This window comes from Zonotrichia leucophrys, chromosome 1A (assembly GCF_028769735.1).
Source record: "Zonotrichia leucophrys gambelii isolate GWCS_2022_RI chromosome 1A, RI_Zleu_2.0, whole genome shotgun sequence".
In the NCBI taxonomy this organism is placed as follows: domain Eukaryota; kingdom Metazoa; phylum Chordata; class Aves; order Passeriformes; family Passerellidae; genus Zonotrichia; species Zonotrichia leucophrys.
The window spans coordinates 50,533,508-50,559,949 of record NC_088170.1 but is presented as its reverse complement, the minus strand read 5'-3'; the positions used below and the strand labels follow the sequence as shown (position 1 = coordinate 50,559,949).

The window sequence follows — 26,442 nt, the reverse complement described above, 5'->3', positions numbered from 1 at the left end:
TAATAAATGAATGCACATTTCTGGGCATTCTTTTTTGCCTGCTTCATCAGAGTAATAATAGAGATGGGAAACAGAGGTCAAGGATTCTTCTGGGAAAAATATCAATATGCTATTGAAATTTATTCTGGTGTCTTGTTTAGGCTTACAGCTGCAGTACAAATACATAAAATAGGGTTGGAAGGGATCCTAAAGATCATCCAATTCCAATCCCCATGCCATGAGCAGAGGCACCTTCAAGTAGACCAGGTTGCTCTAAGCCCTGTTCAACCTGGCCTTAAACACTTCCATGTCTGAGGCAGCCACAAGTCAGCCTAGAGGGGAATTAAAAAACAAAATCCCAAAATGTTAGAAATAATAAAAATGTAGACAGTTAAAACTTTCAGAAATAGAGATAATTGGTAACTCTGCTTAATGTTCTAGATTTTGACAGCTTAAAGCACTGTTATGTTACAGTCTTCCACTGACAGGTGAAAGAATGAAGTCAAATCAAATATATTTCTGTTTGCTGCATGTATGATTTTGTAAACTTGACACCATAAAGAACATTTTTTCAGTTATGCCAAATTCTAATGCTTGCCTTTGAAATTGCTGACCTTTAGCAGTGAGATTGCCTGCATCACAGATTCGTGATACACTATCCTTCAAGAAAATTGTGTATTGGCAGAAGTGGTTGTGATGCTATCCATCGTGAGACCATGAGGCCATATCAAATAGAAGGCATGGAGGAAAACTGATCCGTTTGTGTGGGAAGGAATATTGAAATGATAATTTCAAAAAAAGGATTTGAAATATGCTGATACTTGGCTGGGATGTGAATGCTGAGTGGTTTCTGATATGCCACAGCCAAACCCCAGAAAGAAGCACGATCTGCCATTTTGCAGTACCCCTCTACTGAGCACATGGCAGCCTCCTAAGGTCATCTTTTTAAAGGACATCTTGCAAAATTTTTTTTTGTTGGTCCCTGTTAAAGCAAATGGAGAAAATGCAAGCATACAGTTCTTTTGGTATCCTGTGAAAAGAACTAAAGTTGGTACATGATATGTAGGTGCAGTTTCGTCTACCAAACCCCAAATCCAGTTCAGATAAAAGGTATTTGTCTTTGTGGTGTTATTTTAGCAGTTTTAGCACCTGCCCTTCCTTCCTTGGACCTTGTGCTTCATGATTTAGGGCATCATATGTGATCCAAAAAGATTCTTTGTCCTCATTTTACAATGAATTTTGAACTTTTCTCTACATACATTCCCTAAATATTTTCAGGTTCTTTTCTTCATTTGTGCTATGCTGTGCAATGCTAATAAGCAATATCTGGCTTTAATACTGCACTTTATTTTTTAGTAGAAGCTAGGATTCTTATGTAGTTTTACAATACTAACAACTAGATTAATCAGGTTATGACTAAAATTGGAAAAATTGCCATTTGTCATCCAAGTCAGGTATATACAGAGAACACACTGTAGTGCACAAAGTAGGATGGATGTACAGACTAAACTAAGATACAGCCTGAAAAGAGAAAGGGAATGGACCCTTCTGCTTACTCACCTCCCCCCTTGAAAGTACAGAAATATCCTTTCAATGACAGCACCAATCCCACAGAGAGGATGTGGTCATAAATCTATGCTGTTAGAAATGAAAAGGAGCAGCAAGCACCACCAGGACAGTTTTCTTATTCTTGATGTGCACACTTAAATGCAGCAATAAGAAGTCAAAAAACAAAAGATTGAAACAGAAGACAGAAGCGTCTGTTGAACTGATATCCAAAAATCCCATGTTGTAACCTGTGTAAAATGTCTGTTTCTGTTGTTCATTACCATTCATCAGTTCAGCAAATGAAAGTTTCATTTTCACAGTATTTTGTGTGGTTTTCATATGTGTTTACAACTGTTTGGTTTATATTTGTTTTCAAGTGTAATTTCAAATGGATTAGATGGCCCCAAATCTTTTTTCTTTTCTCTAGCCACTCTGTGTTGGAAGAGCCAACAAAATTGTGGCAACAACAAAATAAGTAATTTTGGATGTAAGGTCTGTTTGCTTTGAAAAAGATGTGTATGTTGGTGTATCAAAATGTTCCCAGATCTGCTTCCTTTCTTGTTTTCAAGAGAAATGATTCTGAATTGGGAGGCTTGAAAAACAGATCAAAGGGAAGAAGACTTTCAGGCTACCTCTATTGCAGGTTCAGTTAGTAATTACAACATTCCATTGTGGTCTAGGAAAATGTAAGTTCTTTGTTTTTCTTCTGCACGTTATTTAATCAGGTCTTACTGTTGTTCACTGCATGACTGAGATCAAGAATGCCATTGATAAATTCAGAGAATAAGACAGTGATTCACACATCCCTCAGTTCAGGTTAGCTGAAGGAGAAGAGCACACTGAATGACAGAATTAAATATGGTGTAATGACTGGCAACACTTCCACGATGTATTGTTCCTAAATAATCTAATTTGATTTACAGTAACTCAGTGTAAATATAATCCATTTGTCAAGGAAGTGTCTTGTAATTTATAGTTTAGCATGAAATATATGACATCAGAGAATGATTTTGATTTGGTAAGTTCATGTTTGTGCAGCAAAAAAATATAAACAAAATGTTCCTTAAACAGAGAAACAGGGACATAGTGGGGAAGCTCTCAGCTTCCCACTGCAGTTACCTGGAAGGAGCAGCTGCTGTCCCCAGGTCTCCAGTGGATCCCAGGCTGGGCTGTTTCAGAGATTCTCCTTCTAGCCTGAAGACTAAATTTTTAAATATCTCTCTCTGATTTCAAGCATGCTTAATTCACAGAATATCTGAGTTGGAAGCAGATTGAGAGTTCCCATGAATGCTCATTTCCCCAAGTTTTGGCTCACCATCTCATTGCTCTTCACTGGACAGCCTGGTTTTGTTCCTTCCTCCTTTCAAGCTCATTTAAAGCTTTGTCATCAAGCCCCAGTGGCTCCTGGGCTGGAGCTCTTCCCCTCTGAGACAGGCACATTCTCTCAGGTGCCACTGGACCACGTGTTGAGTAAGTTGTCCCGTGGTCAACAAATGCAAAATTTTTCCACTGACAGCAACCTTGGAGCCATGCATTGACCTGATGGATCTGCCTATTCCTATCAAACTTGTGAATTTCTTTGCCTCTGAAAGCCATTCTTTCCAGGTTTGCATTCTTTTGGTTCAAATGCTTTCTGAGAGAGACAAGGGAATCTGTATGTAAGAGCCTCATGGCAAAGGACTGCTCAGAGAGCAATAAAAATAAAGCTGTAGTCTTATGATTATATTTTAATAGTTTTCCTTTTAATTTAAGGTACTTCAACCTAATCCCCAAAGTTATCCCAGTCACAGTATCCGATGTAGCATTGTTTTCAGCAGGTGGTTTTTAAAGCCCTCTTTATATGATACATGGGGCCCACATGGTAAAGTCAATAGTTAGACAGGATATAATTTAGACTTCAGCTTTTCCTCTCAATTTGAAATAAAATGATTACATTTCAGGAAAGTCTAAGGAAAGGTTTAAAGTTTTATATCAAAAGTTGAATATTTTCTTTTGTTGTACTCTCTTCTTTTAAAGAACATGGTATTCATTTAAAATAATGCTTGTTCTGATGTTTTTGAAAAGGCACCACACTGAATTAAAAAGAAATTCATAAAGTATGCATGTATGGGAGGGGAAGACTGCATTCTTCACTGGAGCATTTAGTCATAGGGTTTTAATGCAGCCCATTCTGCACAATTGATAGAATGAGGTACCTGCAAAGACAAGCTGTAAATAACAGATGGCCAAGAGTGTTTGCAGAGCAGCCATTCAGGTGACAAAATCTTCAGGGGCTCCTCTCCACAGGCAGGTGATAAAGTGATATTATAGTCTCTGTTTCAGACTGGAAAATGACTGACTGTCCTTAAACCTGTCGTTTTACACTGGTTACAACATTGGCTGTCTTTAAACTCATGAAAAGGAGTTCCAGCAATAGCTCCACATAATTACAGTAATCCTTGTAACCTTTGTGATGCCTTTCATTTCTTGTACCCCAAAGTTATACAAGGGTAGAGGCCACTTGTAGCATACAAAGTTGTAAAGCTGACATGGGAATCAAAAATAGGTGGGATATTCCAGATATGAATAGAGTAAGAAGTGAGGAGAAAGATAAGAACAGAATAAATTTGTTGTGTGGTAAGGTAAGGTTGCTTTAACTGTTGATATCTGTGGGGCTGGTTTACCAAGGATGCCCTGGGCACATTTTTTATAAGCATTACCAACTAAGTGGAATTCCTAGAAATATCCTAAATATTCATGCAAATATCCTAAATTCCTGGAAATATCCTAAATTCCTGGAAATATCCTAAAAACAGATGCATCTCTTGTAGGCTGATGTTCACCACATCAGCCAAATGAGTGAAGGTCTTCTTTTTCCAGAAGCCATCAGAAGAGTCTAAAAATAAGCTTGCTGTAGCTAAGTAGACTGCTCTCATGCTTGTTAAAATGAAGACTGAAAAAATGGTTACTGTTACTTAAGGGGAGAGTGTCCCTGAACTAGCAAGTTGAAATTTTCTCATGATGTTATTGCAGAAAAAAACCCCTAATTTCTTTCAATATTTTTTCTGGGAAAAAATTCTTCTATCTGTTAGCACAAATGAATGCTACTATCTTAAGGCAACACTACCAACATTGTTTTACATTCATTTGCCCAGTATCACTGGTGCTTATTTTCACATGTGGACCTTGGGAGCCTCATTAGCCTTCACACCAGCAGTTAAGTAGACAGACAGTAACAACTATTGAGGTTGATGGAGGATTTAAGGAGAACAGGTGCTCATGATACAGAATGGTGAAGTCTGTTTTCAACTGAAATGACTCCTACAAATGGATGAATTGTTAATGTGTTGTTATTCCAGATTTCTAGAAGAACTGATGTGGTGGCAGAATTAAGACGACAGTTAATGGCAACTGAGGAAGAAGAAAGTTCATCATATCCTCCTCTGAATGTAACCATTGGAAATAATACATGCATCCTTTTTTATGCTAGTAATTTCAGCCTCAAAGCCAACAATTCAGTTTTAATAGATTTGACAAACGCAACATTTTTAGCACAGAATGTGGATAGTTCTGCCTCTGAGTGCACAGACAGCAACACAACGTGAGTAGCATAAGAAATTTCATATCATAATACATGTAATTCAGAAAAATTTCAGAAATATTATGTCAAATCAGTGCTATTTTAATTGTTTTCTTCTAAAGCATCCAAAACTTAAAAAAAAAGTATTTTTAGAACAAATAAGTTAAATCAAGACCACAAAAACTGTTCAGATGAGGCCAGTTATTTTCACAATTTTTTTCTTCTTATGTTTCCTACTTCCTTGTTTGTTTGTATTTGGCCCAAACAGGTTTCCCTGTGCCTGATCCCACAATCACAAAAATCTCCACTGGCATTAATGAGACTATAATTTCATTCCCTCAAAGGGGAGTATTGCCAGTTACGAGGTAGTAACTCAGCTAGAAGTACATTAATGAAACAAGGTCTCTATTTTCCTTTACTTTGAAGCACCTGCTCTTGGGTAAATAAAACCCTAGAAATATTTAGTCATGTTTTTCTATGTACTGAACCTTTGCTATATGACTTTTGTAATTGCCTACTGATTTACAATATATCCCTCAAACTGAAATGTCACAATGATCTAATTAAAGCTGACTACTCTAACATTAAAAATCTGTTTCTTATTCTTAGACTGTCATTAAAATACACAAGACCAGTGAATGGAATCAGCAGCCTAGAGATAAGGTAACTTAGGATTTCTTTTAAATAGATCTTTTGTGGTTTACAATGCCTGTTAATGAACTAGGAACAAAAAAAGGGGAGAAGTTAAATGAAATATTTTTAATTTATTATTTTCTTTCTCTTCTGAGGAGTCATGATGCAGGAAAACAACAGTACAGTCTTTATACAGGAAATATATTATTATTCTCAGGTAAAGTCCTGAAAAAATAAAACAATATTGTAGGCAAACATCCATACTATAAGGTACTGGTATATGCAGCTTCCTGTTTTACTAGTAGGATTGTTCCGCAGTCCTCTCAGGTAACTCTAACTGTGATTTGTAAAAACTTTGAGGGGTTGAAGTCTACCTGCATGGCCAGGGCTGTATTGAGTCCTAATGTGGGTTGCCAGTGCACTCTGTTAGTGCTAGCTTGTGGTTAATGAGGGGTGCAAAAAGTTTTAAAGTCTTTACTCCATGGATGGTGACAAGACCAAATTTCTCCTACCATGGCAAGAGAGACATTCTGTGTTAAGGTAAAATGGTCCCAAAAGAACTTGTCTTGAGGAGAGTCAGTGATGTGTTTGGAGTGGTATTCAGAGTGCATACAGACACTTGTATTCAGTATTAGAGATCATGGCAGGTGGCAAAAGACCAGACATGTATCTCCCTTCTCCCTCAACCAGCTAGAGCTTTGTAAGAGAACATACTGTACAGATAAGGTTGCTGTTAGTACAGTATTTTTACTTTTTTGGCTATTGAAATTAGCAGTGTATAGGATCCCTGGGACTTGTCCTTGGTGATGGTGCCAAGCATGCCTTGGTCTGTCATGTAAATTATCAAAGAGACACGTATTTCCCTAAACACCATGGTGAATTAAAAAAATATTTTCCTTAGATCCCATTTAAAAGGTACTGATCTCAAACCAAGACTACCCAAGCTGTGTTTTTCCTTTCACTAAAAGTCCCAGAATATAATTTTCTCTGGTGCTGCCCTGATGCTCTTCTGTCTGCTCTTTAGAGCTCCTCTCCCACTCTGATAGAGACAGGCCCTCCAAAACACTGCTCTGATTCTCGTTCTTCATCTTTGCACATCATAGCACAAGTCTTAGCTGGTCTGCTGTAATCTCTTTCTGTGTGAATGAGTGTGGTTGTTTCCTACATTTGTCCTGAATATGGCTATTCTCAGCACAGTATCATCTTTTCTAGTATAATTACAGTTCCAAAAAAATAGTACAAATCACAAAGCATCCTATGGAGCATGACACTGTGCTTCAAAACTAGCTCACAGCTAGATCTTAAAGGTGTTGTTTCCTTTAGTAGTCACCAGACTTCACTTAACTGAACAATGGCAAATTTCAGACCTTGAGATAGTACTATAGAAACAAAATCCTTTGGCAGTTTATCTTAGATTTTGTTTTCTGCAGCTGGCAGAAGATCAAATGTGATGTTAGTGCACACATGGATTTAGTGAAGATTATTTAGAATTATGTTTAATAATCTGTTTGTTAAAAACTTTTCATTTTAATTAATTATTGGATGAAAAATTTAATGCAGTCATGAATCTGAGTTGCATCAGGAGAGAAGAAATTTGAAGCAACTCTGCAGACAAACTGTAATTTAAACGAAAATGCCAGTACAAAAGGTGAATGGTTCATATTTTCTTTCTTTTTCAGGAAAAAAAAATTATATCCTTTGAGCCTGTTACAGTAGAGGCAGAAATATTCACAAAGTCTTTCTTGACCTGTGCCTCTGCTTGAACACATTATAGCTAAATACCAAATGCATAAACAGCCCTTGAAGCTGGAATAAGAAACTCAGGCTCTACAATAGGTGAGGACTTGAAAAGAGAGCTCAGGTAAGGCCCTGGATGTTTTCATGCCAAGTAAATAAGAGTAGCACAGGCTGGCTGTGTTTTGTGGAGAATTTGATTTATTCCATTGGGCTATGTGTGATCCAGGTTTTTAATAGACCTTCAGGGCAAATAAACACAAATATGTCTAAATTGATCAATTTTTATTTATGACACAGGTGCTTAGAAATATAAAATGGAATAGAGGAAGAATGTAGGGAGTAGCTGCCAGGGTAACCATTTCTTGGACCTTCACTATGCCTTGGCCTGTATGTGGGAGATAGAGACTGACTGTCTCTGTACTGCTTTCTTCCCCTCTCCCCTTAACTTACTAAGCTGTCTTCATCTTGACCCACAAGTTTCCTCATTTTTGCTCTTTCTATTATCCCTCCTGTCCTGTTGAACATGGGGAGTGAGCAAACAGCTGAATGTGTACTTGGCTGCTGGGCTGGTATCAATCCCTAACACCTCAGAGCCTTTATAAATTAGCAATAGTTCTAATGACTCACTTGATAATTTTTAGTTTTCTGTTGGATTGTCACTTGATGGGACAACGCTGTCATTTTAGGCCTCTGTTAGCTACCATAATATAGCAGTGCATGCTATATAATGCAAATAATGAGATTCATGGAACAGAACCAGAACGAGCCTTTGATTTTTTTCATGATTCACTAACACTTTATTCACCTTGTGCATCTCAGCATGTCTTGTCAGAGCTTCTAAAATCCATGGAGATGTGTTGCAACCTCTGTTTTCCCCTCTGGTTCATTTTGATTTGATTTCTTTTTCAAGATTACACCTTGCTAAGATCATGGTCTGCCTTAACAAACAGGATACAAGCCGGGCAGAGAGGTGGAAGGAAGAGAGCTGAGAGCCACGACTGCACTTTTTGCCTCTGTAAAGGCCTTTTACTAAGTGTAGGATAGCATTTCTTGAAAGTGACTCCAGAGAGGTCCATGTTCAAGTAGCTCAGTTTATTCTTCAATAAAGTAGGTTCTAACTTCAGCAGCATGAGCAGGATCCAGAGGCTGCCCCCCTTATCAGCACCAGTGCCCACAGCAGAGCAGCTGGTCACATCCCACCTGCACTGACAGCTGCACTGCTGCTTCATGCTGTGCACACACACACACAGCTGGCACCTCCCTCACCCTCTCTGGAGCCACAGTCTCACTCATCCTCCTGCACTTGCACTGGAGATGAGCTGGAAGGGAGTGCCTGCAGAGTGTTGTGGTGATTGTGTGAGGAGAGCAAGCTGCTGCTGCAGCAGGGGTGGGAGCAGTGGGCAGTAGTCCTTGGCTGGAAGAAGATCTCAGTTCTCTCATGAACTGATCCAACTGCTCAAGCACTTGTCTGTCATTTTCTCTGGGAAAAAGTGTCAAAGTGAATGGGAGTGCACAACATTAGTATTCCAAACTTACATTGATCCATGACTGCTGTTTTTGCTCCATGCATAGAACAGAACAGAACTGACCCAAAAAACATGTTTTAAAGTCTTCTGCTTAACAGTTGTATTTTTCTTTGAATATTTGAAACAGTAATTCTAGCTACCTCCCACTTCAGAAATACCTCTGCTTGTAATGATTAGCCACAGGAGACATGATCAGTGGTGGTGGCATTCAGAGTTCATACAGTTGTCTGGCACAAAGGGAGCCTGGCCCATGACCAGGAATTTTTTGTGCCACCATACATAAAGTACATAATGTCTCTAATGTACATAATTGTCTCTAATGTTTAACATGAACGTAACATTTCCTTAAGAAGCCAAGGTACTTTCAGTTCTGCAGATAAAACCTTTGTTCTCTCTCTGCTCTGTATGATTAATTTGCTATAATGTGCTCTATTTTACTATCTACTCATTTGAGAAAATGTTAAACTAAATTAAGTAATTCTATAGATTTTTGTTTTTTGAATGCCTTTTTTTCTTGTAGTTTAATGAACTCTATTCACATCCATTATCAATTAAGTGTGTGATTGTTGGAGGTTATTCACTGTTAGTTTGGAAAAATGCTAAGAATAACAGCCTTCATTACTAAGTTAACTGTGATCAACTAGTTAACCAATTAGAATGTTAATTCTCATAAGTCTGCAAGTAACACAAGTAACATTTTAGTCTTTGGTGTAATATGAAGAGACAGCATTCCCTTCAAAGTCATTTTAGACTGTACTCACATGCATGGCCTTATAAAACTTTTCTTTCTTAAGGTCAGCTTAAAAGGAATTTCCTTCTTTACCACTTTTCTCATCTTATCAGCAAAAGTACAGACCACACCCAGCTTCTGTGGTTGTCATAAACATTTAAGTAATCTTCTCTGTGTTTATAACTGGCTTTCAGCAAGTTATAAACACACTTTAGTGCTAATATAGTGCCTATAGCATTGCTACTGGGGCAATTCTGTTCAGATTGTACTGTACATCAGGAAAAGGTTCCTTTCTTCTAGCAATAATTTAATTTTGTAACTGCATAAGAATAGAACATTTTCTATATATATCTATAAATGTGGACTGGATAGGATTCTATTTTTTTTTCTTTTTCACTGATGCTTGCAGAATGGCATCAGACAAAACATCCTTTTCTGACTTCAATTACACTGTGTTCTGGAATTCCTTCTGAGCATTTTGAAACTCTTGACACTTCTGAACTTACCTGAATCAAAAGCCACTGATTATTAATAAATATTTTTTTAAAGCATCATTTGTGGTTAGATTTTATACTGTGTGGATGACACAATATTGAAAGTAACTAATTTGAGCAAACAAGCAATACTCTACAGAGAGAATATTTTCTCTATATACATATACCCTACAGAACATAAAATAGTTTATATTGTGCCTCTTTTAAGGTGATTATTCTTTTTTTTCGAACCAATCATAATTGCATCTAAGTTATTACTTCAATTTTTAAAGTGACCATACATGACACTCATTGGGGATAAACATATTGGAATGTTTCATTTTGTAGCAAGTCTTATTTATTGATAAATAGATTTCTCTTCTAAATCTTTTGTGGTTACCAATAATCAAAAGAAATCATCAGCAAACTATGTAGAGATCCACATGCATAGACCAAGTAGGGTTAAAGTATCAAACAATGTACAGTAATGGTAAAGGCTTATAATTTCTTTATGAAATAGCTTGCATGCCTAAAAGTAGCTTATAAAAACTGGTAAAGAGTAGCACATAGTCCTGATCTGCAAAGGATCAGAATGTACTTCTGGATGTCTGGATGTTCTCAGTTATGTCTGCTGGGAGCTGTTCAGACTGCATTGATAGTAACATAAATTCCATCATTATAAACTGCTGCAATACTACACATACATAGATGCTTTCAAAATTATAAAATAGTTTTTTGTGCCTAGCCTACTTCAAATTGTGAAACTAGATCTGACAATCCCTCCTGACCCACCAGTGGGAGAAAGCTCTGTCTTCTACACCAAATTCAGACCTTTGCAAAGGAAATGGCCATTTAGGCATTTGAGCCAAGAAAGAATTGCAATGAAAAATTAGAATGGCTATCATGCCTATAGCTATCAGAAAAACAATTTTCCAAAAATCCCATAGAATGTTTATTCAGAGCCACTGCAATCTTACTGACACTTTCTCAGCTTCGCCTCCATTTATTATAAACTGTTGGTAACTGATGAAATACAGCACTGGCAGAGGCCCTTGAAGAATGAAACTGCATTTGCTTCTTGCCTGCCACAGTTATAGAAAGCTGTGCTTGTGAGGTGAAACTGTGAGTAGTAAACACATTCACAGAACTTCTTCACTTGAAACAATTTTAATGACATGGGAGCCCATGTCATCATCAGCTGGGATGTTTGCAGCCAGCAATAGCGAGCCTTTATCTGTTACTTTATCAAATATATATTAATATTTTACTTCTAACCTGCTGACTTTTTCTTTTTGTCCTCTGTTGTATTCCCAGGTTTTTAATGACCAACAAGTTCTATGAAGTCTCGGCTAGAAGATGGTCCACTTTAGATTCAGTTGAGATTGTACAAGATGGAGACAAGTTAGCTAAATTTATTGTTTCTGGCCTCTCTGCCCCTGCAGAGTATTCATTTCATTGTCAGATGGTGGGAACAAGCAATCTCTATCCTGCAAGGCTGGATAGAGATCCACTCAACAGTGAGGCAAAAAATTGGGATGTTTTCCTTTCCAATTTGCAAGTGAGTATGCTTTGCCATTTCAGAGATAACTCCAAGTACTATTACTTGCTATTGTAGGTGGTGAATGACACACATTCATAATGTCCTTATTTTCATTCCAGCCAGAGGGAAAACATAAAAGAAAAGCTGTTCCCCTAGGTGAGCTATTCAGTAGGGGGGTAAACAAGACGCCAGTTGCTGAACAAGGAAAACATGAAAGCTCAGCTTTGAAAAACAAAACTATGAAGTTGTCCACAGAAAGAAAACCCAATTAAACCAAATGCGTCTAATCAGGCAAAGAATGGCTAAGTCCTCATGCCTGTTTAATGAATTGGGCTGCTCTTGGAAACAGGGGCCTCTTAGGTGGGTGGCTTTATGCTGCTTACTTTGTTTTTGTTTGATTTCTTGGTGCTTTGTTTACCTAGGAAAGTACAGCTTAGTGTGGCTGCTGTTTTTGGAGACATGGACTGTCTGTACTCCTGCAGAGAGAAACAAAGCCCAGTGCAAGTAGATTTAAAGGGAGATTTGCCATGGACTTCAATCAGGAATGGTACTAGTTCCTGCATGTCCCAGAAGGAAAGCAGATGGCTCTTTTTGAATGACACATAGCTTTTCTGCTTATTTAGTAGTAGTTAAGACTACATCTGTGAGGTATACATGATTTCACTTTTACTATTTGAGCTTTGCTCTTGACTTAAAAGAAGGATAACAACATTTATATTTTAAAACAATATTTCACTAAGGGATTTCTTTGATGGAAGAGATCATTAAAATAATAGGAATAATTTCAAACTGTACTCCATTTGTCAAGCATGAGCTAACCCCACAATAACTGGATACAAATGCTGACATAATTGTATTTATAATTTTGTTAACAAACCAAATCTCAATAATCTGACTCCAGACTTGACACTTCTGCTTAAGCAATGGAAATCTCACAGAGAGAGCATTGGTGCTTAGATTTATTTTCCACAAATTCCAGTATCTTGTCGCACCATTTTTTGAGAAACAATGTTGTAATACATACCAGTGTTGTGAAGGCTCTTTATGATGTTATTTTTTGTAGAGGTCTGCAAACACCATAGTTCATGCAACTGTACTTGGCCTAGTAAACTCTTTGGAGTTAGGCTTTCACATCACTAAGATATGAAAGAACATGACCTATGAAATTACAAACAATATACTTACCCCCTATCTTTCCTGACAGTTTCTATATGCACTGATATTGCTGAGTTCTTAAAGCTTAAATAGGCCTTGCTCCAACCTTAGCAGGCATCCTTTCATTGTGGTCTTAACTAAGAGTAGAAGTGGTGGTTTCCCACCTTCCTTATTGATTTGGAACAGCAGCTGCTTCCCCTGTTCAGACAACAGAAAATCCAGCTCCTCTTGAGAAAGGGCTTTTTTCTGATCAAATCCTAAACATAGAGCACAACCACAACAGTCTGGTATTCTTCTGTGGTGTGAGAAAACAGAAGGTGACCATTCTGGGCTCATTTCCAGGTTCTATCTGACCTAGATCATACTTTTCCAGGCATCTTCCACTGATACATACTGAAAGGCGATCTCTGTATCAGTCTTATTGCATAAGGTTTAGAAACCCCAAACTCTATTGCATGGTGAAGAAAGCATGTGGGATGTGCTCAGTAGTTGCAGCCAGCACAAAATCCTGTTCCTGAAACTGAGAAACACAATTTTCATGTCAATGTTACGCAATGAGTTAGAAACCAGGATCCAGTGCCAATCAAACTGGCACAACTGCACTTTAATATGCTGGATCCTGGAAGTTGAATCACAGCAATAGGGGGACAATGCCAGCTGCACAGCGGAGCCTTGCACTGCTTGTTCCTGGGCAAGGTTGAACAGGTGTAGCCTTCAACTTCAGTTCTGGAGCTGTCTCACTCACTACCATGTAAAAGAAGCTCTGTGGGATGCTGGCTAGGCACGGTCACAGCCCAGGGTGTCACCAGACCTCTGCAGAGCACCTAAACTGCTCTGGGTTTGGTGGGGGTTTGGTTCGTTATTGCTGCTACAGGAATGGCTCTTCTACCATGATATCTTTTGTGCTTCTGAGGATCTCATATTTGTCAATGAAATTAAAGAGGAGGCAGCCAGCAAAAACACTGCTTTTCTTTAGCATATGGGGTTCAGAAGTACTTTGAAACCCATGAAAAACTGCCAAAAACTTCAAAGTCAAGAATATTTTGATTCTTTGTAGCTAAAACATCTCAAAGTTCAAAAACTAGAAGTTTGGTGTGCACTTAAGAGCCATAAACCCAGCATATTTTACTTGAGGTTTTTGTCATAGGCCATATGATGAGAAATCTACATTCAAAAATATGTAAAAATTAACAGTAAATAAAGACTGGTATAATCAAGACAAATGACTGGTCTAAACACCAAAATCAAAACTTCCATTGGACAAAGGCCTGTATACAAAAGACTTCTGCATTCATAAATATTAGAGAACTACATGTAAGTATTTTTCACTTTTCTATATATGCTGCTGAGATTCTTATTTTTTGCCTGATGTCTAACACCCCACAGAAATGATAAAGCTTCAGAAAAACAATAAAATAACCCAGCATATTCTCTATCTCCTCCCTAAAAGTAGACATAGCATTTTAGGAATGTTCAATTGAATCTTTCACCTAGATGGTTCAATAAGCATAATGCTGTTTTAAAAATATATAAGACCACTAGAATTGAAATAATAAATTTCAGTATTTCTGGCTCTAAATCGGGAGTGGCAAAGCCCCTCTAAACTGAATATACCTGTTAAGTACTTCAGAGAGCCCTTGTAAATGTGTTAGGAAATGTGTATTGTTTTCCAGAATTTCAATCCATTTTTTTGAACACAAATGACATGAATCATCACTTTCTGTCCATTTTTATTGTCAATAATTCTTTCAGGCTACATTTCACAACTCCTATTCACATTCTCACTTGTGCTCAAAGCAGTGGCTTAACAAGCAAAGGCTTTTGCAGTCATGTATTCTCTAAAGCTGTGCAAATAGTTGTCCAGCCCTGCAGCTTGTGTTCACTAATCCTGCTTTAATCAGAAGTCTCGGTACCTTTGGTGAAAGCAGACAGTCTTTGTGAGTTAGCTACCATGATTTGGCTTGGAAAGATTCTTCTAAAAGGTTGAATTGCTAAAATTGTCTTCACCTCCACATTATCTAAAGAGCCTTTAGTTCCTCACAGTTTAATTAATCACCATTCTGGAAGGTACAGACATTGCTCATAACACACATGTTACATGAACATTAGGGACCTGAGCCATGCCTGAATACATACCCAGAGTGTTTACTGGTGTGTTTGTTGCCTGGTAGATTTGTTTGGTTTGTACCAACACCTTTCCTGGGAAGTACAAACTCTTTTATTACCACACATAAACTCAAGCTTTCCATTTGTTTATTGTAAATCATGGAATAATCATGGTGTGGGAACACATAAAAGTAGAAATCCATGATCTTCTGCTTTCATGCTTATTTCTGGGTGAGAGAAGTGATTTAAATAAAATAACCAGTTTAAAAAATTATTTGATAATATTTTATGGAAAATAGGAATTTTTAACATGTCATTTCTTTACCAGTGGGAGCCTTTTTGATATTTGGTGCTTTCCTTACACACCCATTTCATAGATTCTGTAAATGTATAAGAATCCTATTCTTAATTTTTCTTTATAAAATTATTTAAGAATGAATCAAAATGAATCAGATTAATTCTTTCCTTCCTCTTCTTCCATCAGTTTTGTTCCCTTCCTTCTAAAGGAATCAGTGCCTTTGTCATTATGTGCATGTTTGTAGAGGGGGGATTGTCTTCCCTTTCTTCATAGTTTTCTAATCCTTTGGTTGGTTTGAACAAAATTTCTAGGAAGTCATTGGACTCAAAGGCATTCAGTTTGTTGGTATTTTTGTACAGTTGGGATCTAGACAGAGACCGTATCTCCCGATTGGTTGATTTTTTTGATGAAAATAATATGGTCAGAGGACAGTCAGTGGTAGACAATGGGTATTCAGTCAAATCAGAGACATTACATTATATAGGTTTTATAAGTTAATAGACACCACGTATCCCATACCTCAGTAAAGCAAGCCTTTCCTTCTGTTTTGAGTCTTTGAATTACAAGGAGGGAGGAAGAAAGATTTTGCAACATTTTTCTCCCTGAACTCTCACTAACTCTCAGCCAAAAAAGGTCATCTTTATTAGAGGTGTTTTAAAGTAGGTTCTAGGAATTTTGTCCATCTCCTCTGTCAAGGAAATCTTAGCTAAAACTCTCAGACCATTTCAACAAATCTCATGATCTGAGGAGCCCTAACTCTCATGCCTTTGAGTGCTTTGAGTTTCCTGGTTCTGAAGTGGTCATAGAGCTGATGATCAGTGAATACTGACAATACTGATTATGTGAATACAGAATACTAATCAGAATACAGAGAATGTGGAAAACTGACCACACGTCCCCTCTGGGACTTTATTTCTATAAGTAATACAAATTTCTGAAGTGGGGAACCTACTGCTTACCAAAGAAATGGATTCTACATCTTTAGTTTCCTGGGTGAAAAGGAGATCTAGAAAATTGTTTTGCAGAAAATTTTGTTCTCACTCTTTTATTAATGGGCAGAGGGTATGATTGATAGTTAAAAGCTGTGGGGTTTTGTAATTACCAAATATATCCTGAAAGTAAGGACTGTGCTTAATTGCACTCTTCTATCTGCCTTTTCTCATTTTCAGATTCAAGGCTTCAACATTATAAACAACCAGTTTTCCTATGCAAGTGACTGTACAGGTTTCTTCACTCCTGGAATTTGGATGGGCTTGGTGACATCTATAATTTTACTGTGGATCCTGACCTATGGCATCCATATGATCATGCAGCTCACAACAAACAACAGATTTGATGATCCCAAAGGTCCAGCTCTATCAGTTCCTCAGACAGAATAGCCATGGATTGACTTAATGCCACTGTGGCTTTTCCCAGCCTGGTGTTTATGATTTTTATAACCTTTTTACTTCAAAATATGTTTAACTTAAAAAGATATCATAGGAAAACCAGATAATGAAACTACATATAAAAATGCTCCTTGTGCTTAGCAATGACAATAATTGTATCTGTTATTATGATCATTTGTTAACAGCTTTTTGTGTTAAGGTTCTGAAGTGAGACTGTAGATTACTCTCTCTGGCTATTAGACCATTAAAAACTTTCTTCAGATTAACTTCTGTTGGCAAAGAAAACATAGCAAAAACACAGATAATGGGGAAGGACAAAATGTTTTATGAGAAATTATACAGTAAAAATACTGGTCTCTCTAAAGGCTCTTTAGCATCATGATGATGTTACTTCTTAAGAAATTTTAACTGTGTTTTGAAATTTTTTCTCTTGAGTAAAACATCCAGAAATGTACAGGACTAATAAAGTATAAGTCACTAAATAAATGGTCCTGAGGAGTCTTTTCAAAATATATCACTTTGTTCAGATATGATATCACAAAGGAGAGTGGGTAGATTGTTTAGCTTCCATCTACTGTTATCTTACACTTTTGAGAATTGAGTAACACTGACTTGTGTTTGCTTTAGCAGTGGACAGCTGATGGAAGGTCAGTCAGTGGCAGAGAGGTCCTTATCCAAACTGATCACAAAATTAGATTTGGTGTCATGGCAATGAATGCAAATTTTCAAGTATAGAACCTATTATGATTCTATGTGCTGGTTCAGACAGCATCTTCACAGAGGTAAGGTAGTTTTCTTAGCCTCCTTCATTTTCCAGGCATCTTTGGAAAAGTTATGAAGCTCACAGTAAAAAAAAAAGGAAAAATAATATTATATAAAATCATTAGAAGCATTGTGTCAATGTACTGTTTGAGTCTGAGCATTTTATGGTCATTTCAGGGCTTCTAGAAGCCTGAAAACATTCACAGTGTTCTTTATTTTTCTGCAATTAATAGAAACACTACATCTTCCAATTGGGTGATCTGATTATGGAAAAAGTTACTGAATTTATGTAGAACTAGGAAATAGTAAAAGAGCAATGGTAAAATTGTAAAAAATAGTAAAAATGAGACTTTTATTCTTTCCTCTGGAATGTTTTTATGACTGTGCATGCATGTTCAATTAGTAGTTAAAACCCTGAAAAATATAATTTTGACAAAATTACAATTGTGAAATGAGAAAAAAAATCTAACTTTTCTGATCTTGATCCATGTCATAGTACAATGATACAGAGGAAAGACAGCTAGAACCAACTATTTAACTAGACAGACAGTAGTTTCTATCCATCTTTTCTGGGTGTCACACTTTTATTATGCAGTCCAAAATGTAGATGAAATGTTTTCTGAAGCTATTCTTTCTGAATAATTCAGTCCTGACCTGTAAAACAAAAGGAAAGTGTCATACAACTAGCAGAGGTGTCTCCTGTGCTGTAATATTTTTCCCAAATGCTTTTCAGAACTTCAAAAAATGTATTTGATCTACACAGAACCTCTGTGTTAGAAAGGCATATTTCCTTTGCACAAATTAGTTACCAGGAGACTACTGGACTTGTTCTATTAATTCTCCCTTTGAAGCAAGCTTGATAAGTATGAATGTGACGACAGAAAATTGACATAACAGCCACATAACTATTGCTAGAAGAGGGAAAGGCTATGCAAAGGACTTGAAAACTGCTTTCTTAGGACTTTTATCTAGCTTCAGTAAAATTTGGAAAAGATTTTGTTGAACAGTGGCAATAACAAGAGCTGAAGGAGAGCTTTACCAGGCGACCTAGCTTAGGATTCTATCCCCAGCAGTGGTATGAGTATGGAGAGCATCTCTGAGTGCTCCCCACAGATGTTCTCCATTCTCCACCATTTAGCTCAGCCACTTCCACAACCAGAAGTGTTGCCTTTGTATTTAATAGCTCTGGGTATAGCTACAGCCCATAAATTTGTCCAGCCTGCTCTGAAGCCTCTGGGCTCTCACACAGCTCACAGTGTCCTGATTATAGTATGGCATGGGAATGCTTACATCCTCTCTTGCTTGCCTAGGATGGACTCTGGAGAAGAGGCCAAGGAAACAGTCTCATATTGACTGTATCATGAGGAAAAGATAAGTCTCTTTCAGAAGAGCTGTTTGATGTGTTTGGTATTATACATTCCAAGGTGAAGGTGAAGGCATTTTTAATGGGGAAAAGCTTTTTCTTCCTACCCTCTCTCACAGCAAGGATACCATGCTTTGGCAAGTAGGGCCTGTAGGGCCTATAGTCTGCTTGTACAGCCACTTGGGTTGTCTTTGTCATGGAAAGATGAAACCACAGGCTTATCCTTGTGATGTCTGTGCTGGAAAACACATCAGGAAAAGAAAGGAACTATCTACAGCTCTAGCTGTCCTGTGGGCCAGCTGCACTGGGCTCTGGGGACAGTGGCCTGTCTGTCTGGAAAGGAGCTGCTCTCTGCCCACATGGAGTGGGCTTATCTTGCCTGGCTGGCAAATGCCCACCCTGCTGCTCTTCTCACAGGGGCCATCCCTGCTGGCAACACCTGGACACATCCAAAACCCACCCTCAGAGGCCATGCAGGCTGCTGGAGTGCCATGCCCTCTGAAAGCCCTGCAGCTGCCCATCACACTCCTGTGGCTGGAGACAAGGACAGCTGATCACTGTTCAGCAGGGCTGGCTTCCTTCTTTGTAAATAGGACTGGGCCTCAGGAAATTCTGGGAGGATTTTGCACCTCTCTGTGTTTGTTTCCCTTTCTGAATAAAGTTGAAACCCTGTCAGGAGCCTTCCAGTTCTACGTACTTCTGATTTCACAATTCAGCCTAATCATAAATGTACTTGTTAAAACATGCCTGTTTTGGGAGCTGCTCCAGACAGAATATTAGCTCAGTCTGGAAAAGTGTGAGCCTTTAGGACTTCTACCAAACTTCACTGAATTTATCAGAAGTACTGACTTCTCTGTGTGCTGGCTCATTTCTCTACCAGTTTAAAAAAGTATACAGTAAAGATGAAGGGGATGATGGGTAAGCATATGAGTTTGAAAAGTAAATTTTTTTTTTCATTTACATATATATAAATTAAATTTTATGAAAAAAATCAGGAACTTTATAAAACTATGACAAACCTAAAAAATCAATTTAGCTCTGAAGAATTAAGAGTTAAACCAGAGAAACCCCAAAACTAAACACAGAAGTCCTGAAGAAATAAGGTATTTCATCACAAAGTGCAGCAATAATCATTTGGTGAAAGGGATGGCTGAAATGGAGCTAGAATCTGATTTGTGTCCTGGTCTTTGGTTTCTCTGCCTGTGAAATTACTCATTCCACAAATCCTACAGAAACCCATCAATGACTTATAATGACACCTAATTATAATAGAAATAACCCAAAAATAGTATTTTCATGGAGACAATAAAGGAAGACAGGTTATTCCATCTGCAGGGAAAACTCAATGAAGTAATTAGTTCTATCTTTCTTTCTGTATGACTAATAAATTATACACAAATCTAAATCAGCTGAATTATTAGGCAGTGTCCAGGCATTAAAGAGTTCTGTAATTATTTCAGCATAAACTGAGGTCAAACAGGAGAAGCTATAGAGGCTGAAAACAAGGAATGACCTTGATAAGCTAATTCCTAAGATGATCAGAGACACAAGAAGAAGTCTGAATGTTGGATACTGCTCACTGCTGGCAAATAACATTGCAGTGGTGGTGATGATTTTCATGGCAGGTAGTGACAATCTTACTGTTACACTGAACAGGAGGAAGAGACAATGCACACAAGGGGGGCAGGGAACTCCTTTTCCTGAAGGCTGTGTTTTAATCTTGCATTCTCTGATGGGTTGACCTTGCTTGGCTGCCAAATGTCCAGTTGGCTACTCTCTCCCTCCTCCTCCTCAACAGGATGAAGGAAGAACGTAAAATGGAAAATCTTGACAGTGATACCATTTAGCAGTTACCACTATGGGCTAAAAAGATTTATGGAACATTAACTTATTGCCAATTAAAATAGGTTGGGAAGTAAGAAACCAAAGCAACACTAAAGCAATGCCTTCAGTCTGCACAAACACCAAAAAATCTCATGGTGTCTAATACCTTCAGTAAAAATCCCTGATCTTCAGTTTGCTAATAAAGGTTCTGTTCTCATGTTAGTTCATTACCTACTAAAAATAAAATAAAGGAGAAAATACCAGTTTCTTCAGAACTCAGATTTCTAAAGGCTTAAAACTGTTTGAAGTACAGGGAGGTGGGGCCAAGGAAAAAAAGAGATCTTACCAAGGGGTGGTTCCTGAAACAAGTAGCCTCTCCTCACCAGAATGCGGGCCAGTGTCTTTCTTAATCTTCTTGCTTGTGTAGGTGGAAAGGAGACTTACAGCAGTGACTGAGCCCAAGAGCAAACCAGCTGCTATTGATGTCCCACAAATGAAGTGGCTTCCTTCTCTCCACCACAACTTTTTGTATACCTCCTGTGGAAACACAGGTTCCCTGCTCCAAATTATCTGGATTTCTGTATAACCCCTGGAGCTGGTATGTTCTTGAATTATTATAGTTTGGCTTCATTTTAGACTGTCTTTTATGTCATTCATTATTGCCATAATAGAGGATTGTTTACTGATGTATGCTTTCTGCTTCTCAGAGAGAAATATGTGTCCAGTTGAAGACTGAGAAACCCATTTTTAGTCTTCCTTAGTATTTCTTTAGCTAGTTGTGTAAAAGTAACCTAATGAACAAATGAATGGTGAACAGTCAGCATGACATCATATGCAACTAACTTTCGTTAATGAAAACTGAAAAATAATGTTTGTAATGTAAAAAAGAACCCTAACAAATGCTTTTATAAAAGTAATTTAGGAAGGTGGATAAGTTAAGGACTTTCTGATGTAATGTTTGAATTACAATTTTGTGTACCTTATTTACTTTGAGTAAATATGAATGCATATGGATAGCAGATGATCAATTTAGTTATTTAACAGATATTTTTCACTGAAGTGTTCTGGCATGATTTAAGATATTGCTGTCCCTACCTACCCTGCCTTTCATTCATGTGTATCTGTGCCTCAGCTGCCTGATAAGACCACACTGCTGTGCTCCCTTGTTGCACCAATGGTGCAATGTGTCAGATTGTACACTGGAGTAGCAGAGATGCAGGTTCTTGTCTGCATCTGCCGTTCCTGCTGCTGAGTAATAAAATCCTGGCAGAGGAGCAAAGCAGATAGCTGCAAACACTGATGTGTAGCAATGCAGAGGAAAGATCTTTAGTATAGTTGACAAAAGGGGAAATATAAAGGATGGAAATAGGCAAGTGCCTTGGCAGGACCAACATTACTGACAGCCTGAGAGGCAGCACCAGCTCCAGTTCAGGGAAGGTGTTTTCTGTTTCCGCATGCCTCAACACACTTCAGCTAATAACTGTGTCAGGGAAAGGTCTGGAGTCCTCTGTTTGGTGTCCTGCTGTGGAGACCCCTAAAGGCTGTCTGTGGCAGAAGATAGTTAGAGAGCATCTAGATCCAGCTGTGGACAGCTTCTCTCATTTTGTATCTTCAGACTGCAACTGATCAGAGATGGCCAAGGCCCCCAACAAGTCTCACTCTGTAGTGAAAAAGAAGAAAAACAAATGTGGAAGGGGAGGGACAGAACAGATCTCTTCCTCCACAGTGAGAGTCCTTGCCCTTTTGGGCGGTTTCCTGAGTCCTTGCCTGCAACAGCAAGAGTGAGAACAAGGGACCCAGCCACTTTCAGCAGAAGTATGCACACCTGTGTCATGCTGGGCTGTCTTGGAATGTTGTTCAAATCTTCAGCTTTCTCTCCCAGAGCCACTCTTTGGAGCTGTCTGCAAACTAAGGCAGAAGTCACTGCTTTGGCTACCCTCCAGGAATTCTTAGGTAGCTGAAAGGGAGTGTAAGGAGGGTACCAGGCAGCTATATCACATTTATCTTACCACCTGCATGAAACAGCAGAATTAGACCCCAGGGTGCTTTAAACAGACAGCTGACTTCTGATTAGAAAATTCTGAGGTTTCATCTATCTTTTTACAACTAATTAATATTACAATACCAAAATAGACAGTCTGCTTTTGCTTGTAGAGCTTTCTTGGATATGTACTGATACTGCAAGAGTGGACTGGTTCCATCAGTTTTTATTGATTTAGATTTTCACAGGAGTTTTTGCCAGTGTACTCATTCGTTTTGACATCAGAATTTACACCTTAATGGCTTACTGCTACCAATTTCTGTGGTCTAACAGTGATTAATGGATACCCAAATGGAGATAAATTAGTATGGTGGGGTTTCCATCTGGGTTTTGTTTTGGGGTTTTTTTTGGATTTTTTTTGGTTTGGTTTTTTTTCCTTAAATAGCACAAAAAATTATGTACAGGATAGATCAGGGAATTTATAGTCCACTCATGTTTTGACATAATTTTAACCCATTTCTTCTATAATTGCTTTTATAGCAATTATGAAGTTCAAGGGGGCAGAAAGGGTTTATTGGGGTAAGCATGCTTCTGGCAATGGGTATATGAGCTAAAGGTTAATGATGACTTTTCAGAATTGTAATATCTGAAACTCTCTATAAAACTAGTGTCTAAGAATTAAGAAAGATATAGATTTTTGCCTGATGAATTACTATCTTCTGTTTGTTATGAAACTCTTGGTTAACACTTGATCTAGTTACTTTTACCAGCTTTATCAGAAAGGTGAGGGCCTCCTTCACCAGAGTCACTGTTTTCATCTGGATAGGTGGTGGTTTCACTCCAAAGGTTCAGAAAGGCTGCATGTTACTCATGAAGTAAATCTGCCTGGGCCTAATCAGGAGCGCATGCATCTTCTGCAAATCCAGGGTCGGATTCAGGCGCTCTGCAATGGGACTCTCACTCCAGAAACTCTTTCTGTTGTATCTGGAAGTTACATAGTGATGAAAATTATAGCTCTGACAGTGTAATATATACGGCCTCCTGTCTCAAAGTGTCAGCACACTTTAACTGCAATAGAATTTGTGGTCTAGCACTTTGCACCCTGAAGGGCACTTGCAGCAGGGGAGATAATGCCTGCCATTTGTTCTAAGTGAAATAATTTCATTATTGTCACTATGCATTATTGTTTTAATGTGTTTGGGAGGAGGATGATCTTTCCCCTTTAAACGCTAAGGCCAATGTTGAACAATTTTATATTGGATACTTCTTTTAGGAACCTTGTATCTTCACTCTACTGGTGGTGCAGTGGTGGTAGTCATTTCATACCAGATAGCAATACAAGCTTCTGATAGAGAAAGGGTCTCCAATTCTTGATGTATTAATGGAAATCAGTTCATGTATACATTAAAATTGAAGCTTTTTGTCAGAATACAGTCTCTTTTCTCTGGCATGCTACTGTATATTGCCATATATAAGCATGAATAAGGTACAGCCAATATCTGAGATAGCCTGGTTGTGTAGGCCATGTGGTTTGTCCAGGACCACAAAATTAGCAGTTCTCCCCCAAAACCTGAGGGATTAATGTGAAGATTATACAGATTTACCTCTTCCTCCTCTGCAGCATGATGGTCCTTTCCTGTCTTCTCCAAACAGACAAAGTACTATCACTCTCCCATCACACAGGCAAAAATGGTTTGGCATTTGAATATTACACCTGCTTTTACTTCATCATTTTTGTTCGTGGGACTATGCCACTCATCTGGACTTCTGGCTTTAAGCTTGGCCTGAGTTGAAACTTACATTGTTTCTCCACTTCTCGATGTTTGCCATGAACCTTCTTAGCCAGTAAGCAGCAGAAGTGAGGGTTAGCCTGATCTGATTTGGAAATACTGCCAGGTGTGAAACTTGAGGTCCCTTCTGCCCACACAAGGCAACACCTTCTAGCTGGTCCTTCCTGTTGGGTGACCTGCTTGCTTAGAGATGACCTCTGTGCTTAAAAGTGTTTGACAAGTGCAATGCACACCTGAGAGCAGCACAAGGCCCACTTACAGCCCTCTGCAGGAGGAAGCTGCTTATTTGTTTTGAAAATAGAGGCTATTGCTCAACTAACAGTACTTCAGTCACTTCCATGGCAACAGGCTCTGAGAGACAAAGCAGGTCTTCATCAGAATGCACAACAGCTTGAAAAGAGAATGGAGATAATTTTACATAGCAGCAATATGAAGTTTCCATTAATTTTTGAATTTTACCTGTTAGTTAGCAGATGATTTAATCAGTGAAGTAATGGCTATTCTGCTAACCATTTATGAGCAAATTGGCATTGATTTCTTTCAGTTGTCAGGCATCCCTTGTTTTTGTAATGACTGGGGATCTGCCAGCACAGCGTGGTGCCCCCTTCCCTCCTCTGCCCACACAATCTGCCAGGTGCCTTGCAATGATAATTGTATTTAAGGGGGAACAACATTTGGAAATTATGGCCTAGTTCAATGGTACTGGAATTTTTATATGAAGAAGTCAAGAAATCAAAGGAATCTGTAGCAAGTTACATCCATGTTTGTGATTGAATATGAAAGAATATGAAAGTAGTTGGAAGTGAGGAAACATGGTGGATGCAGTCTTTTTGTTGTCCTCTCCCCCAGGTTTTTTTAACTGCTTCTTGAGAAACAGAACAAGCCTTGATAAATCTTCACAAAATTATAGTTCTTTCTGCTTTTGCTCATGAATGTTTAAATCCAGTATTCCTAAAAAGCATCTGGGAAGAACAAGTGTCTTGATATTCAAATTATGGGCAAATACTGAAATTTCATCTTCCTATTTTATCATTGTATCATATTTTGTATAATGATTGCATCAAGATTGTAAGAACATAAAGTACCAAATTCATAATCTCCTGTTGTTCATGCTTTTAGATGATATGGCATTTTTTTAATGCAGGTAATTTTGAAAGCTAAAAAGGAATCCAGTTTTAGAGCAGAAACCCCACAATACTGTTGTAGTACTATTAAGAACTACTTAGCCATAAGGTAGCTGCATAAAATCCTTTCTTTTCAACTGAAAAAAGGTCTACTTGAAAACTTCTTCCTCATTTATGTTCTTTCAGTTAAATATGTAGGCAATGTAACAGAAATTTTTGGCAAACCAAAGGCTGCTATGGAAGCCACCAGCTCAGCAAACAACAGGAAACATTCTATCTAGCTATCCATCTATCCATCTCTGCATCTATATATCTCACAGAATCACAGAATGGGTCAGATTAAAAGGAACCCCAGTGGGTGTCTGTTCCAATCTCCGTGCTCAAGCAGGATCGTCCCAGAGCACGTGGCACAGGATTGCATCCAGATCATTCTTGAATATCTCCAGGAGGGAGACTCCACAGCCTTTCTGCACAACCTGTTCCAGTGCTCAGTCACTGCAGAGTAAAGAAATTCTTCCTTCATATTCATATTCAGGTGGAGCTTCCACCCACACCCTTGTTGTTGCTCAGACAGTGAAACAGCATCTCTGCTTTGCCATTGCTGCACACACACACAGAGGCACAGCAAAACTCAGGTGTCACCATCACTTGTAAGGAGTCTATCACCTCTTAGTCTGTCCTCAGACCTTGCTTCCATGTAGCACTCCCATGAACTTCCCTGAATATCTGCTCTAGTATCTCATTAGTTTTGGAGTTAGGAACAATTTTCATAATTCCACGCATTCAGAACATTTTATTTTCCTCAATTCTTACACTGGGGTTTTTCTTGGCTGTAAGAAAATCAGACCCTTAGACACCTAATACATATTTTTCCCTGATACAATTTGCTGAGATGAAAAATTCTAACTTTTTATTGTATATGAACT

The 26,442-nt window shown here is 38.2% G+C and overlaps 2 protein-coding genes and 1 long non-coding RNA gene across 3 annotated transcripts in view; 2 read left to right on the top strand and 1 right to left on the bottom strand.

Moving 5' to 3' along the window:
* ATP6AP1 (ATPase H+ transporting accessory protein 1) overlaps window positions 1–17,152 on the top strand; it is a 50,173-nt gene extending 33,021 nt beyond the window's left edge. The window contains exons 7-10 of the mRNA XM_064702737.1: window positions 4,866–5,107; window positions 5,696–5,749; window positions 11,500–11,743; window positions 16,454–17,152. Coding sequence (XP_064558807.1) covers window positions 4,866–5,107; window positions 5,696–5,749; window positions 11,500–11,743; window positions 16,454–16,663 — 750 coding nt within the window. The 3' untranslated portion in view covers window positions 16,664–17,152. The remainder of the gene's footprint in view (window positions 1–4,865; window positions 5,108–5,695; window positions 5,750–11,499; window positions 11,744–16,453) is intronic.
* On the bottom strand, window positions 17,144–24,531 carry LOC135442665 (uncharacterized). Its single transcript, XR_010438700.1, has 4 exons — window positions 23,370–24,531; window positions 22,447–22,529; window positions 20,968–22,281; window positions 17,144–18,088 (listed from the first exon to the last, which is right to left on the bottom strand). It is a non-coding gene; the product is annotated as an uncharacterized LOC135442665 (long non-coding RNA).
* SLC13A1 (solute carrier family 13 member 1) overlaps window positions 21,128–26,442 on the top strand; it is a 45,900-nt gene continuing 40,585 nt past the window's right edge. Inside the window, exon 1 of the mRNA XM_064702736.1 lies at window positions 21,128–21,219. The gene's annotated coding sequence lies outside the window, so the exon portion shown is untranslated. The remainder of the gene's footprint in view (window positions 21,220–26,442) is intronic.